This window comes from Trachinotus anak, unplaced genomic scaffold (assembly GCF_046630095.1).
Source record: "Trachinotus anak isolate AG129_WGS33_773 ecotype Australia unplaced genomic scaffold, CSIRO_AGI_Tana_v1 ptg000031l, whole genome shotgun sequence".
NCBI classification, from domain to species: Eukaryota; Metazoa; Chordata; class Actinopteri; order Carangiformes; family Carangidae; genus Trachinotus; species Trachinotus anak.
The window spans coordinates 3,251,478-3,264,970 of NW_027273882.1; the positions used below are offsets into that span (position 1 = coordinate 3,251,478).

The following is a 13,493-nucleotide window of genomic DNA, read 5'->3' on the forward strand; positions in this document are numbered from 1 at the left end:
ACTGTTACAGTACGGACACTTTTATATTATTTTAGAAGAAAAGCAATGAATTTCAACCATATCTTTATTTCCTCACAGCGATTGACAGCTGCACTGTTGCTGTGGCGACCAACGACTCGGCTGGAGTGCGGCACATCTCCTCAAATGTCTGTGGCCCGCGAGGACGCTGCATCAGCCAGCCAGCGGGCAACTTCACCTGCGTCTGCGATCCGGGTTTCAGCGGCATCTACTGTCATGAGAGTAAGTGGAGACTTTTTGAGGGTTTCACCTCACACCGACAGCTGAAACGAAAAATGTGAAGCTAATGCCAGTCTTTTACCTGCAAAATGCTAAAAGTTAGCGCTATCATTAACAGCTGTATACTCACTAGTTTGGAAGAAAAATTTCGAGTTCAGCATCAAACTTCATTCCTTCATTCCTTTACTCCCAAAGAGCTGTTTCCAGGGGTGGACATCAACCCTAATGTTAACTCTTGACTTCAAACCAAACACAATCCTGCAGAAAGTGTTTTGTCTGTTTATCTCATCTACTCTTTCCCCCTTTACTTTTTCAGATATTAACGACTGCATCAACAACCCCTGTGGAAACGGAGGGACCTGCATCGACGGAGTGAACTCCTTTCAGTGCTTCTGTCCTGACGGCTGGGAGGGTCGACTGTGCGGCCACAGTGAGTTCATTCTCCTCCTCTGACCCTGTCTTTGCAGCATTAAAAAAAAACAAAAAGACTTTGCTCTGCGCCTGTGTCTTTGCGCTAAATAAAAGACCTCGCAGTAAAGATCGAATCCTATAAATCTTCCCTTGCTGTCAGATGTCAACGAGTGCAGACACAACCCCTGTAAGAACGGCGGCCGCTGTGTCGACCTGGTGAATGACTTCTACTGCGAGTGTGCCGACAACTGGAAGGGCAAGACCTGCCATTCCCGTGAGTTATGTCGACTCTGTGTTAATGTGTGTGTTTATGTTCATATCTTGGAGCAGCCCCCAACTCCACCGCGCAATACATCTTTGTATGTTTTGACAACTGAAGCCTGGTTTCAACATGTTGTACCACAAGAATCATAATTTTCTTACTGATGCAGCTAATAATCTGTCATACCGGGAGGGTGTCAGGGTGTCTGTACAAAATGTGACCTCAGTGTTGGCGTGTTTTCCCCCGCCAGGCGAGAACCAGTGCGACGCAACCACCTGTAGTAATGGAGGCACCTGTTACGACCACGGGGACGCCTTCCGCTGTGCGTGTCCACCTGGGTGGGGAGGAAACACTTGCAACACAGGTGAGCTTTCAGAGTGACGTATACTGAAGTCGGAGGAAGCCGGTGATTGATGATGTCACAGCTTTGTTTTGGGATTTGCTGAGTTTATAACTGAAGATACTCAATATCTTTAAATGAGATCATTCTGAGTAGAAAGAATTACAACTACAACTACTACAACCAGTTTCACTCCAGTTATGTTTTTGGAAGGAGAGGTCCCAGAATCCCAGATCCCATCAATAGCAAGTGATAAATCAGTCCCACTGGAGTCATTTCCAGTTGACACAAAAGCTGTGTTTACATTTACATTTTCCATGACAGTCAAATGAATAATTTGCCAATTTAGGGGTTGATATGTTTGCAAACTGACCTACAACAAACTGTACAGCTCCATCCATCCCATCTACACTTTTCAACATTTCTATTTCACTATTTTTGCATAAGTTCAGCTTGGTAGCTCGCTAACAGTGTAGAAAGAGGCTCTGATTCATCAGATGTTTCTCCAGCTCTCTGAAATAGCCGTCAATGAGCCAGATCTATTTTAATCACTGGACCTGTTTAAATCAGAGACATGAGTGATGCTTGAGAGGTCAGGGACCAGGCGTATTTAGGCTAATAGATGCTAAAGCTGCATTAAAAGCCAAAATAATACCACCCTATCCAGTTCAGAATTTGGCTCTTTAATCATTTCAGATTATTTCAGGTCAAGGGCTTTCAACAAACATTCACTGGTACAGTGTCTGTACATACAGAATAACAATCAAATGATAAATAATTTTCAAACAGATGACACTGTGTTTTTCACAATAATAAAGTGCCTGGTTCAAACAGGTGTTAATGTCTTTGGCATTATTCGAGTTCATTAATTAAAATTGTTGCGCAAACTTAAAGCTGAAGTAAGACCAGAAAAAATTAGATTTATTGTGTACACTATTTAGATTTTTTGACAGTCTGCTGCTCCTCTGTGATCTTTGGCTCATGCTCTCTCTTTCCACAGCCAAGAACAGCACATGCGCCTCCAGTCCTTGTTCCAACGGTGGAACCTGCGTGGGAGGAGGAGACGCCTTCACCTGCATCTGCAAGGAGGGCTGGGAAGGCCCCACCTGTGACCAAAGTGAGTTTCTCTGCATCTTTTTGCACGTAACTAACACAAAAAACTCAACGCTCTTAGCTACAATGCACTTATTAGGCATTTAAAGGCCGACATACCCTGTTTTTAGTGTGACGTAACAGCGTTGAGGAGTGGGCTCCTGAGACTCTGTTGCATTGTCAGTTTTCAGAACACAATGTCAATATTGACATACGATTAGCAATTACTGTTTTGTGACTGTGTTTTGATTCATTTTGGTTTATAATGTATCCTGAAGGTGATATATATAAGAGCTTTAAACATGATTTAACTGCCCACAGTTGGTGGTGATCCCCATGTAGGAGTAAATTCAGTCATAAAGATCCATTATAAATAACATGAAGCCATTACTTCCTGCCCCTCCTTAAATTTATTAACAGCAAAACTGAACCAATGGTACAAAATGATTCAATATTATGCAGATGCCACATGATAAAGATACGTTAGTGAAGACCTGTCTTTTTGTCATATTTTAGAAAATGCATACGATGTATATAATGTGGTAAATGTCACAGCAGATCATTGGTGCTGTATGAATATCTGAAAATGAGCTACAACGTGACAAAAAGAAAAGCCAAATAGTAAATATGTTCTCTTGGATTTTATGTACAGATGGAAGAAAAATGATGTAATGTCACATAAATATCTCACTAAACATGTCTTTTTTTCCTTCTCTTCAACAGATACAAATGACTGCAACCCTCATCCATGGTATGTACTGTTTCCTGCCCCCCCGACACACACACACACACACACACACACACACACACACACCTCTGACCCCCAGTATCTATCTCCCTGCCTCTCTCATCTCCACACTTCACACAGACCTCAGGGGTGAAGGGCCGCTAAAAGCAGTGGAAGTTGTGCTTAAATCAAGCCTCAAAGGGGCATCTCTCAGTGGAGGGGGCTCGTATATTGAATAGGACAGAGAGAGGTGGGGAGAGAGGTTTTTGGGGGGAGTCCCACCTACCCTATGGTGAATGCAGGTGGGGGGGTAGAGTGCAGGGGGGGGTCTACATGTCCATTCTTTCCATGCGACCTGGGGGGGGCGAGCTGGGCTTTGAGGAGGACTGGAAGAGAGGCATGATGAGAGGAGGGGAGGGGAGGGACTGGACACGCCTATTAGCATCTGAAAGGTGGAGGCTGGTATTGATGAGTTGAATTGAGCCTTGTGACCCCCACCACCCCCACCACATACACACACACACACAAAAAAACGCTTGTGGCTTTGTTGCAGCTGGAAAGGATGTTGCTCTTGTACGGCCTCATCTAACAGTTTCTTTTAAAATTTCTTTCATTTCTCAGTTACAATGGCGGCATCTGTGTGGACGGTGTCAACTGGTTTCGATGTGAGTGTGCTCCTGGTTTCGCTGGACCAGACTGCAGAATCAGTGAGTAGTGACGTGAAGTTACTTAATCATATGACATGCTTTTTTAAGGCAGTGCAAATGTGCAAAGCTCACACATTTAAATATCATACATTTTCATTTACCAAGACCGTAACGTAGTTATGGCACCTAGTATGATTAAGAGGATGGAAAGATGGAGCGAGGAAGGAACCGAGGAAAGCTGGGTGGGGGTGAGTGGGAGATGGACACATAGACACCTAAATGCAAGACCAGGACGCCGCCCTCTCCCTTTTTCTTGGTCCTTTAACGCCTCACGGGTCAGAGGTCGTCCCTCCTCCATACTCACACAGTCACACAAACACCCACTGAAGACAAATTACCCAGTGACCCTGAAACTCTTCTTCTCTGCTCCTTTGTTTCGGCCGGATGGCGTTCACCTTTGGTGTCAGGATTGAATTTGAGAATTCTCATCCAGACCGTGTTCATGTGAAATCCAGATGACAATGGCCGGGATTCTTTAAGGTTTTGGTGGGGAAGCACATGTCTCTCAAAGAGCAGGTCTAAAGACAGAAAAGTCGATAATTAAACATGTGCACGACTTACCTTGTATGAATCTTGTGTAAGAATCAGTTCTGTGATTTTTATTTTGCCCAAACTGGAAGTTTTTGATCTTGACTAGCTGCTGTTTCCCCAAGGGCACCACAAAATGAATTTGAGCAATCGTTGGTTGATGGACACAATGAGTCATGACAGGAAATAACGCAACTGCTAAACCAGATTTGGTTTATTCCTGTGTGGCTTCGTCAAATAAAATCATTGTCCTTTTTCTTGTGAAATACAATGAAGTTTTACCTCGTCAGGATGCTAGAAGACTACTCAAAAGAAAAGTGAACATTAATTTTTGAAACTGCTCACATCTCATAAACCTTCACAACCAGTAATGGGGGTCACAAGACAGCATTAACTCCCAATCATGATAGCATAAAAAATCAGTTCACTCCAATGACATCACTGCAAATTTTTATTTTTTATTTAAGATTTGCAGGTGTGAGCTCAACTTCAGTGACATTTGAGGAACTTGAAAGCCAGAGAGTGCAACATTGAGGAAGCTAGCATAGCATCTTTGCTGTAGCACTCACTCATATACTCACTAATTAACTAATGTCACCATGTAAACTGTATCTGTAAACTGTAAACTACATCTAGGGCTATTTTGATGGACTTTTGCTAGCATGCTCCAGCTTGCTAGCTCCAGTAGTTCACCAACCAGCTCTGTGAGCAGTTCCCATGTCACAATGTGGTTGTGAAGGGTCAAAGAAAGTTAGCTGGTATCCAGCGCTGACCTTGATGCTCTCTTCCCCTCACAGACATTAACGAATGCCAGTCTTCACCCTGTGCCTACGGAGCCACGTGCATCGATGAGATCAACGGTTTCCGATGTATCTGCCCGCTTGGTCGAACAGGAACCCGCTGTCAAGAGTGTAAATAGATCTCTGAGCTCTGCTTTACTCATTCAAGACATACTCTCATCAATTCACTCCATCTTGTAGTTTATTTCCTCAAAGTTTGTAGTCAGTTCATTCCATCAATAATAATAACATGTCTCTTTCTGTGTGTGTAGTCATAGGTATTGGGAAGAGTTGCCACTACGGTGGGCTGCAGTTTCCCCACGGCAGCCGCTGGGAGGAAGAATGCAACAACTGTCACTGCATCAACGGGAAAGTGGACTGTACAAAGGTAACAAGGCCTTTCTAAACACACTGGCATTAAATATGTCCTACTCAAAATGAGGAAAAACAACGACTAACAGTGCTCAGATAGAGTAAAACAAAGCAATCAGTGGGTTGAGTTGTCTCTTAGATGTGTTGTTTTTCAAAGTGGAGCCAGAGATGCAAGTACAAAGGGTGACATGATAAGATCATTTCAGTTTCCTTTTGTCTATTTTAGAGCATTTCATGAAAAAAAACATGCAGAAATTTAATAAACTACATTTTCATGTCGCATTTCAGGCATGTCAAAACAAATATTCATTAGATCACAATCACTGATATTATAAAAGTGATAAAATCTTTTATTCTGTGCCAATAATTAATGAGATTAGAGATGTAGTGATTGGACCTGAATTAATCATCAATTAGTCGATTGACAGAAAAACATTTGTAAATGTTTCTGATTGTTTTTGTCTTCTGTTGCAACAGCAAATTAGATAATAATGAATATTTGCTGGTTGTAAAGTTGATGTAACATGCAGGGTAATAGCAATATTAAAGTTTTGTGGGATTACACGAAGGTGAATATTTTGACCCTGTGACACCAGGTGCTGTGTGGTCGCCGTCCCTGCCTGCTCCAGTCGTCAGGCCAGGAGCAGAGACGGCAGTCCTGCCCGGCTGGACGGGAGTGCTTAAAGCACAGCTACCTCACCTGCTTCTCCCCCCCTTGCCATCAGTGGGGGGTTTGCGCCATGGCTGGACCCCCACCTCCACAAGTAACCACCAAGTGCCAGCCAAACTGCGGGCATTTGGACAACAGCTGTGTCCGCATAACACTTGTTTTCAACAGAGACAAAGTACCACCAGTGAGTCACTTCTTCATGTATAATATCTCTTGTTTCAGAAGCACTGTTGCGTTGTTGCTGATCAGTATGTGTTTCTGTGCATATGCAGGGAACAACGGTGGAGAATGTCTGCTATGAGCTGAGGTATCTTCCTGACATCCGAAGCCTGGCAAAAGACCACACCCTTCTCCTGCTCTGTGACCTCTCTCATTCATATCAGGATGCTGTAGAGGTGGCAATAGTAAGTGAAACTTTGTTCCTGACAAATGAGTTTGTACATTGTCCATTTCTTGGATGGTTATAGTGTCCACTGTGCTCTTGTGTGTGTGCATTACCATTAAAACAACCCATTTTAGTAAGAAGTACAGCGTTGGAGGTCATTAGTTCTTATTCCCAGTTTGGCTGGCACAGATTTAGTTGGTTGGGACCCAGATACCCAAACAACTAGTGCTGCTCTTGGGCCACTTCATTTTGCCACAAGTATGGGTCAAAGAGACACAGTTTGTCACTGGTGGCTTTGCAGTCCTAAATTAAGTTACAGGAATAGCTTGAAATTCTAGGAAATAGGCTTATTCTCACTCTCATTCTCAAGATACAAGGAGGTAAATAAGCTTATTTCACAAATAGCCCATTCCTTTATTCAACTTATTTATTCACTTTTTCTAAACCCCCAGTGAGTCCCTTCTCTGTGTCTCTTTTTAGTTTTGACTTTGGGCTATTAAGACATGACCTTATCATGCATACTTTGAGGACTGAAGTCATGCATTGATTGCAGAGGTTATGATTTAGTTTAATGCCTGTTCCAGGCTGTTGTGTCTCATCTCTTCACTGTTCTCCTGTTCTCAGTCTTTCCATCCAGAAGATCTTCCAGACCACAGTCTGATCCAGAAGGTAGCCAGTGCCATAGAGGGCACCTTGTCAAGGCGGCACAACAGCACTATAATGCTGGCAGTCACAGAGGTCAAAGTGGAAACACAGGTCACGTCCCCCTCAGTGGGTGAGTAATAATTAACAAAGCTGTCCCACAAGGGTTTGTAATGGGCCCCTTTCAGTTCCTGATTAATCCACTGATTTCTCTGTAGTTGTCTTTAATTTCCTTCCATGTGCATCTTGATGTCAACAGATTACCTGGTGCCTTTACTATGTGTGGTCTTCTGCTTGCTCTGCCTCTTCTGCATCATTGTGTGCGTTTGGTGGACGCGCAAACGAAGAAAAGAACGTGAGAGGAACGCACGATCTGCCGCAGATGGCAATGTGAACAACCAGTGGGAGCCGCTCCGGCTCGTCGTGGGACGTCAGCAGCAGCAGCAGCAGCAGCTGAAAGAAAGTAACAGGGAGGCTGAGCAGGAGCGCAAAAAGCTCATGGGTCCCTCCTATCGGACGTGTGATGAGGGGGAGGAGGAGGAGGAGACGGAAGGCGAGCTTGAGCTCGAGGAGGAGTGTGGTGGAGCAGAGGCAGGAAAGCAGCCAGGTTATAAGTACTCTAAGACTGCAGTGCAGTCCAATGGGGGAGTGATCTGTACCCTGCACAGCTCCAGTTCACCCCTCAAAGCGCCCCACCGGACCCCAGGCTACAGCCCCAAAGACAACCGCTGGAAAAATGTCAGTGCCGTCTTGACTGGTCAAAAGGACCTCAGAGACCACTGTGTACAAGAAATTTAAACAAAGAACTCGCCATGTGGAAGCGAAAGAAGCTGCAAGGCAGCTGCTATTATTTTGGGACTACTTTTGGAAAGAAAAAAAGGCTTTGTGTTTTCATAAGCCATTCTTTGTTTTCATGTTTTTGTCACTGTCACCTGAAGCAGTTTTTTTTTTTTTTTATTCAGGAGGCTAGAGCACAGTGAACATCCTTTTTTGCTTCTGTTCACTTATTTTTCTTTAATTATGTACAGAAGGAGCTGAAATGTAACAATTTTTCAGGAGGCAAAAGAAGCTCTCTGCATTTTTTGTTTATGGAATTGTACCATTTAAGAAGTGATGAACCATCAAAAAGGAGAAAAAATGACTTGTACAAAGATTTTTTTTTTGTTTACAGATGATTATGATTTTGTTAAATTGTCAGCGGGCTCCTGTTCAGTGTCTGTGTCTCTAATACACATTAAAGGGACAGTAAAGCAAGGGTTTTGAGGAAAATGGACTGTTGCAGCCACAGCAACAGAGGAAACCTTCCCTTTGCTCTGTCTCTTTCCGGCTTTGCCCACCGATCCACCTGTGGCCGTCATGCGCCAGCCTTACCAAAACATTTGGCCTGGAGGGGAGAGGGGACAGAAACCCCAGTGCCTACTATGTGGCCTTCCATTTTTTTTTCTCCTGTCTCTCAGTTGTCTTGGCTGAAAACTCTGTTTGAGGATTTTTTGCAGTATTTGAGTTGGTAGCAAGTGCCTTTCTAAGAGTCGTGTCAAGGCTCCAAGTCGCGCTGCCCAGTTTGACCTCCTTGTTCTCAAATCTCAAAGGGATATAAGTGTACATTTAGAGAGTTCAATTTCACAGCAACGCCATACAAGGTATTTGATCAAAACAGAAATGAATACTCTGTACATATGTGTAAATACTAAAGGAGTCGCTGTGTATATTTGAAATAAGTAACTTAAAGACAAGTCACACATTTTTATTATTATTATTATTATTATTGTTGTTATTATTATTATGATTAATATTATTTTTATTTTTTTTTACAATGCCATTCCTTTTATTTATGCCAGTCGAAATAGGCAGGTTTTATAACACTTCATATTCAGAGTCCCACAGTTAAGAACCTTTACAGTGAGGTACCACCTATGAAGGAATTTCTGAAGGGTTTATAAATGGTTTGTCATGGGGACACATTTCCTGTGTTTTTGTGACAAACTGTCACGTCAACAGTTTTGAGTCCTCAACGACTATTTCTTTAGTGCTTTTTAGTTACGCAGAGGAAATCAGTGATGCTTTTTGGGTACATAATGATGCTCTTATCATAGAGTAACCATCATCAGGTTAAAAAATTGCTTCTTCCAATCAAATCTTTTCCTATTATTAAAATTTTTTGGATATATATGGTCCAACATTACAAAAACTTCAGCTTCTTTGATGCTGCAGTCCTGTTACTGGATTGGCAAAGTTAATCACATCTGTTGGCCTTAGTCAACAGTAGGTTTTTTGTTTTTTGATGCTAATTCTTTTGCACTTATTTTTCTTTATTGGAGGAAACCTTAAATTGCAGTAACAAAAAAAATGTAGAAGTTAATTCATAAGGTCTTGGTATTTCAGAATAATCTTGTAAAACAGCGAAAAGAAACAACTGCTCTCTACTGATCAGTGCTACTCCTCAGAGTGGGTGTTCTGCCTGTACAGCCAATGGTGAACAGCCTTTTGTGACATCACAAATAGGGGTGTGGCCAAAGTGCAACTTGTTTCTGAGTGTCTGCCTTTAGAGGGCGCGATAGCCGTATCTGAAAATTTTTTTTAGCGCCTACCGTTTTAAACTCGATTCATTTTCAGTTCACTCGTCATTAGTTCCCTGGTTTTGGTTGTTCAGGATCAGGATTTGCTCAAAATCCTTCAACAGGCAGTGTTAAAAAGCTGCTGATATTATAGCCTTAAAGAGTTTTTCCCTGCAACACTTCAAACCATTTCTAAACCCATCACAAACCCTTTTGTTTCAGGTGCCTTAATGTAACGAGTAATGCATTATTTGTGTAATCAATGGTCATCTTTTTATGTTGTTGGTTTGTTTTCACTATTAAGGAAAGTAACTCTTTAAAACGTTGTGTGGTGTATTGTGGCGTGTTTTATTCGCCTTAGTAAAGTGCTCTCCTTGTCTCACTTTGCTATCATGGAGATCTCTGGAATAAAACGCTGATGGAGGATTAAAAAAAAAAACTAAAACGTCCACCATGACTTTTTGAGTGTCATGAATGTGGATGTCAGTAGGTCAAATGTGGACATCATGCATTAGCTTCATGTTTGGTTTAAAGGCTTTAATGAAGGGAACAATATTTGCTGATGCAGAATTTTTTTGCGACCATGCAAATGTGTGTTGTTTTTTTGTTTTGTTTTTTTTTTTTAAGTTACCAACTCATTTCAAAAGGACAGAGTTTTACCCCTTTTCATATCATGTCATTGTCTCAAAACGCCATCGTATTTTCTGTAAATGGGACACAGCAAAATAAAGAATTAAAGATGCGTCACTGCTGGTGTTAAAAGCTGAATAATGCATATGGTATACATTTTATTCTCCAAGGGACATAAGGTAATTTTGTACAAAGCAAAAAAGTTTCATTCTTTTAGTGGATGTTTAATTGTTCTAAATAATCATCCCAGTTATTTATTAAAGCAGTTTTGACACATCTTGATCGCGCTTGTAATATTTGGTTTGCTTAAAGGTCCGGCTATCTGTGCTGGAGCTTTTGACCACATCACACGGCCTTCATCAGCAGCTGGACTATGGTCAGTTGTCATGGTAATGTAGACGATCAAACTTGACATAAAAATCAACAAGTCCTTCAACCTAAACGACCATCGAGGTTGCTTGGTTGCTTGACCATCTTGGACAAGATCTGTTGGAGCATACCAGAGGCAGGCGTACGGGATCTTCGTTGTCACGGTAATGTTAATTAACATGCACATAGGTGACACAGTCTGGAGCTCTGCAGTTACCACTTATCGCCATAGGTGTCACCAAAGGTTGTGACACAGTTTGGTTAGGTTTAGGAAAAGATTGTGGTGTGAGTTAAAATGAGTACATGCTTAAAATTAGAGGACCTTTGTTGTCATGGTTACAGTAATGAACAACAACAGTCTACTAAGTCGATCCATTCATTCACCACAATTTCCAGCCTGGGAAAATTCAAATGTAATTGCTTTGTAGTGTTAAATTACACAACAAAATTTAGTATAATGAAAACGTGCCATCATCTGGTTACAATTAGACCATTACATATCATGCCACCATGCTTTAAGACTGCAGTTATCCAATTTTTTTATACTATGGATCAGATGTAGGGAACAACACACAGAGAATTCCCACCCAACACTTCTGAGTTCTACGGTGCGTTTTAGCACCTTTCAGTTCATTATTTTGGTTTTTAAAGCCCACTGCTTATCTGGTTTAATTCATTCCCATTAACTCTCGTGACCCTTATTTCCAGCACCAGGCAGATGTTTTCTGGGTAAAGGCTCTGCTTCACTAACTACACTATTGACCCAACATCAAAGAGCAGGCAGTCTGCCAACTTTGACGCTAACAACATTAGCCACTATTATTCAGGAGCTAAAGAGCCAGATGTTTCTCTCGGGTTATCAAAATAGAAACATGAGTCCAACTGAATGTTAATGTTGCTCCATGTCTGCTGGATGTGTAAAAAGTCAACTGTTTGCTAACACATCCCAAAAAAGTAAATTAATGCTTATTTACTGCTGTTTAAATGGTAAAATATGGACAATGGGACACATTTTTAGATGTAATTTTTCAGTGACTCAACAAAGAGAAATTTCCACTCACTTCCATAGCACTGGGGTGATGACAGATCTCTCAGAGACGGATATTTTAAAGCTTTTGCATATAAAACCTGCAAACCATAGCACGAAGTGGAAAAGTAAGCTGTAAAACCCACTGAATTTAGGTCTGTTTAGCTTAGTAGCTCGATAGCAAACTTGGTAGTTCTGCTGACTACAAACTTTTTAAAACGATCATAAATGCAGATAAATCGAGATTTATTTTCAACCTCTAACTGTTGTCATCTACACAAGAATAGCAGGCTTCTGAAACCCTGCAGCACTTGCCCTTGCCCTCATCTATGTGGGCTGATCGATCGATCCCGTTTCCTCACCAGCCTCCTCACCGTCCTGCCAACAGTCTGGCTCCCACCACACCAATAGAACCTCCTCTCCTGTTCTGGGCCGATCCAGCCTCCGCCAATGAGAGGCTGGCGTGATCACCCTGGCCACATAAAGATGTGAATGTTTCATGAGTAATGTTATGATGCTGAGCGGAGTGGGGGCGGGTGGGGTGGGACAGTTTTCCTCCTGACTCCCATGGGTGCTCATGGCTGGCGCTAATGGGACCGACCGTTGTCGGAAAGGCCGGATCGACTTACACAGCTTTGTGGAAGTGCTGGAGTCATGGTAGGAGAGGGGAAGGGAGCTGATGATGTTTATGGATATATTAAAATATGGATGACTGCAAAATCATTTGAAGAAGGGTTTGGTCACGTTGTTGTTGTCTCATTTGATCCTATTAAGGGATATGGTGGAAATAATCACATTTCGTATCAGAATATTGTGTTTTGTTTTTGTTGCAATGCTAATTGTCTCAGTTCCTTTTGTGGTTCTTACATGTGTATTTGTATAATTTCAAGTGTTGACTGATGGATTGAGGCCTTTTCCTGTTTCAGCATGACGGTGCTCCAATGGATAAAGCCAGGTTGATAAAGAAACCGCCTCCACAGTTTGGTTTGGAATAACATGTCTGGCCTGTGCAGAGCCCTGACCTCAAGCCCATCCAGCACCTTTGGGATGAACTGGAATGCCAACTGTGAGCCAGGTTATGCATCGTCCCCACATTAGGGGTCAACCACACTAATGCCCGTGTGGCTAAACGGAGCAAATCCCCAAAGCCATGTTCCAAAATCTTGGTGAAATCCTTCCTAGAAGAGTGGAGGTTGTTAGAACAGCATGTCAGTGCCTGTGGTTTCAGGAGGAGTTCTTCAACAAACATGTGGGGGTGTGCATCAGGTCTGTAGACACTTGTATGTGTTGTGCATTACTCTGATGGAGTTCTGGATTAAGCTGTTCAGTGTTAGCCGATAGCTTGTTTTGACTTTCATGCGTTTCAACCTTTCAGAAGTTGTCACAGGATAGCTGAGAACTTCACTATCCTTGTACATCACAAATTAGCAACAGTAACAGTTTGACATTTGATCTAAATATTTAGCTACATGGAGCTTGGCTGTTTCTCTTGCATCCTCATGGGTTTAATCTGGTTGTTCTTCCCCTGATGCAACAATAGGTGAATTGGAAACTAGAGTTGATTTTATCCAGTTAAGTCAATTTTATTTATACAGCACAAAATAAAAAAAATCCCTTGAAAGGCTTTGCTCCTTTTTTGACTTAACTTGAATTCAACCCAGTTTTGTTGCTAATCCCATCATCTGTCATTTCAGTTGACCATTTTTTAGATTTTTGGTTTTGCTTTACTCTCTCTGCTGATCAGGATAAAAATATTTATC

The 13,493-nt window shown here is 42.0% G+C and overlaps 1 protein-coding gene across 3 annotated transcripts in view; it reads left to right on the plus strand.

Moving 5' to 3' along the window:
* The window catches only part of jag2b (jagged canonical Notch ligand 2b), a 49,359-nt gene extending 38,740 nt beyond the window's left edge, over positions 1 to 10,619 (plus strand). For all 3 annotated transcript variants that reach the window (XM_071467659.1, XM_071467661.1, XM_071467660.1), the window contains 13 exons: positions 79 to 240; positions 554 to 667; positions 809 to 922; positions 1,161 to 1,274; positions 2,251 to 2,367; positions 3,066 to 3,093; positions 3,691 to 3,776; positions 5,102 to 5,215; positions 5,356 to 5,471; positions 6,052 to 6,309; positions 6,398 to 6,529; positions 7,135 to 7,285; positions 7,412 to 10,619. In XM_071467659.1, the coding sequence (XP_071323760.1) occupies positions 79 to 240; positions 554 to 667; positions 809 to 922; positions 1,161 to 1,274; positions 2,251 to 2,367; positions 3,066 to 3,093; positions 3,691 to 3,776; positions 5,102 to 5,215; positions 5,356 to 5,471; positions 6,052 to 6,309; positions 6,398 to 6,529; positions 7,135 to 7,285; positions 7,412 to 7,950 (2,045 nt within the window). In that variant the 3' untranslated portion in view covers positions 7,951 to 10,619. The remainder of the gene's footprint in view (positions 1 to 78; positions 241 to 553; positions 668 to 808; positions 923 to 1,160; positions 1,275 to 2,250; positions 2,368 to 3,065; positions 3,094 to 3,690; positions 3,777 to 5,101; positions 5,216 to 5,355; positions 5,472 to 6,051; positions 6,310 to 6,397; positions 6,530 to 7,134; positions 7,286 to 7,411) is intronic.
* The last annotated feature ends 2,874 nt before the right edge of the window (positions 10,620 to 13,493 follow it).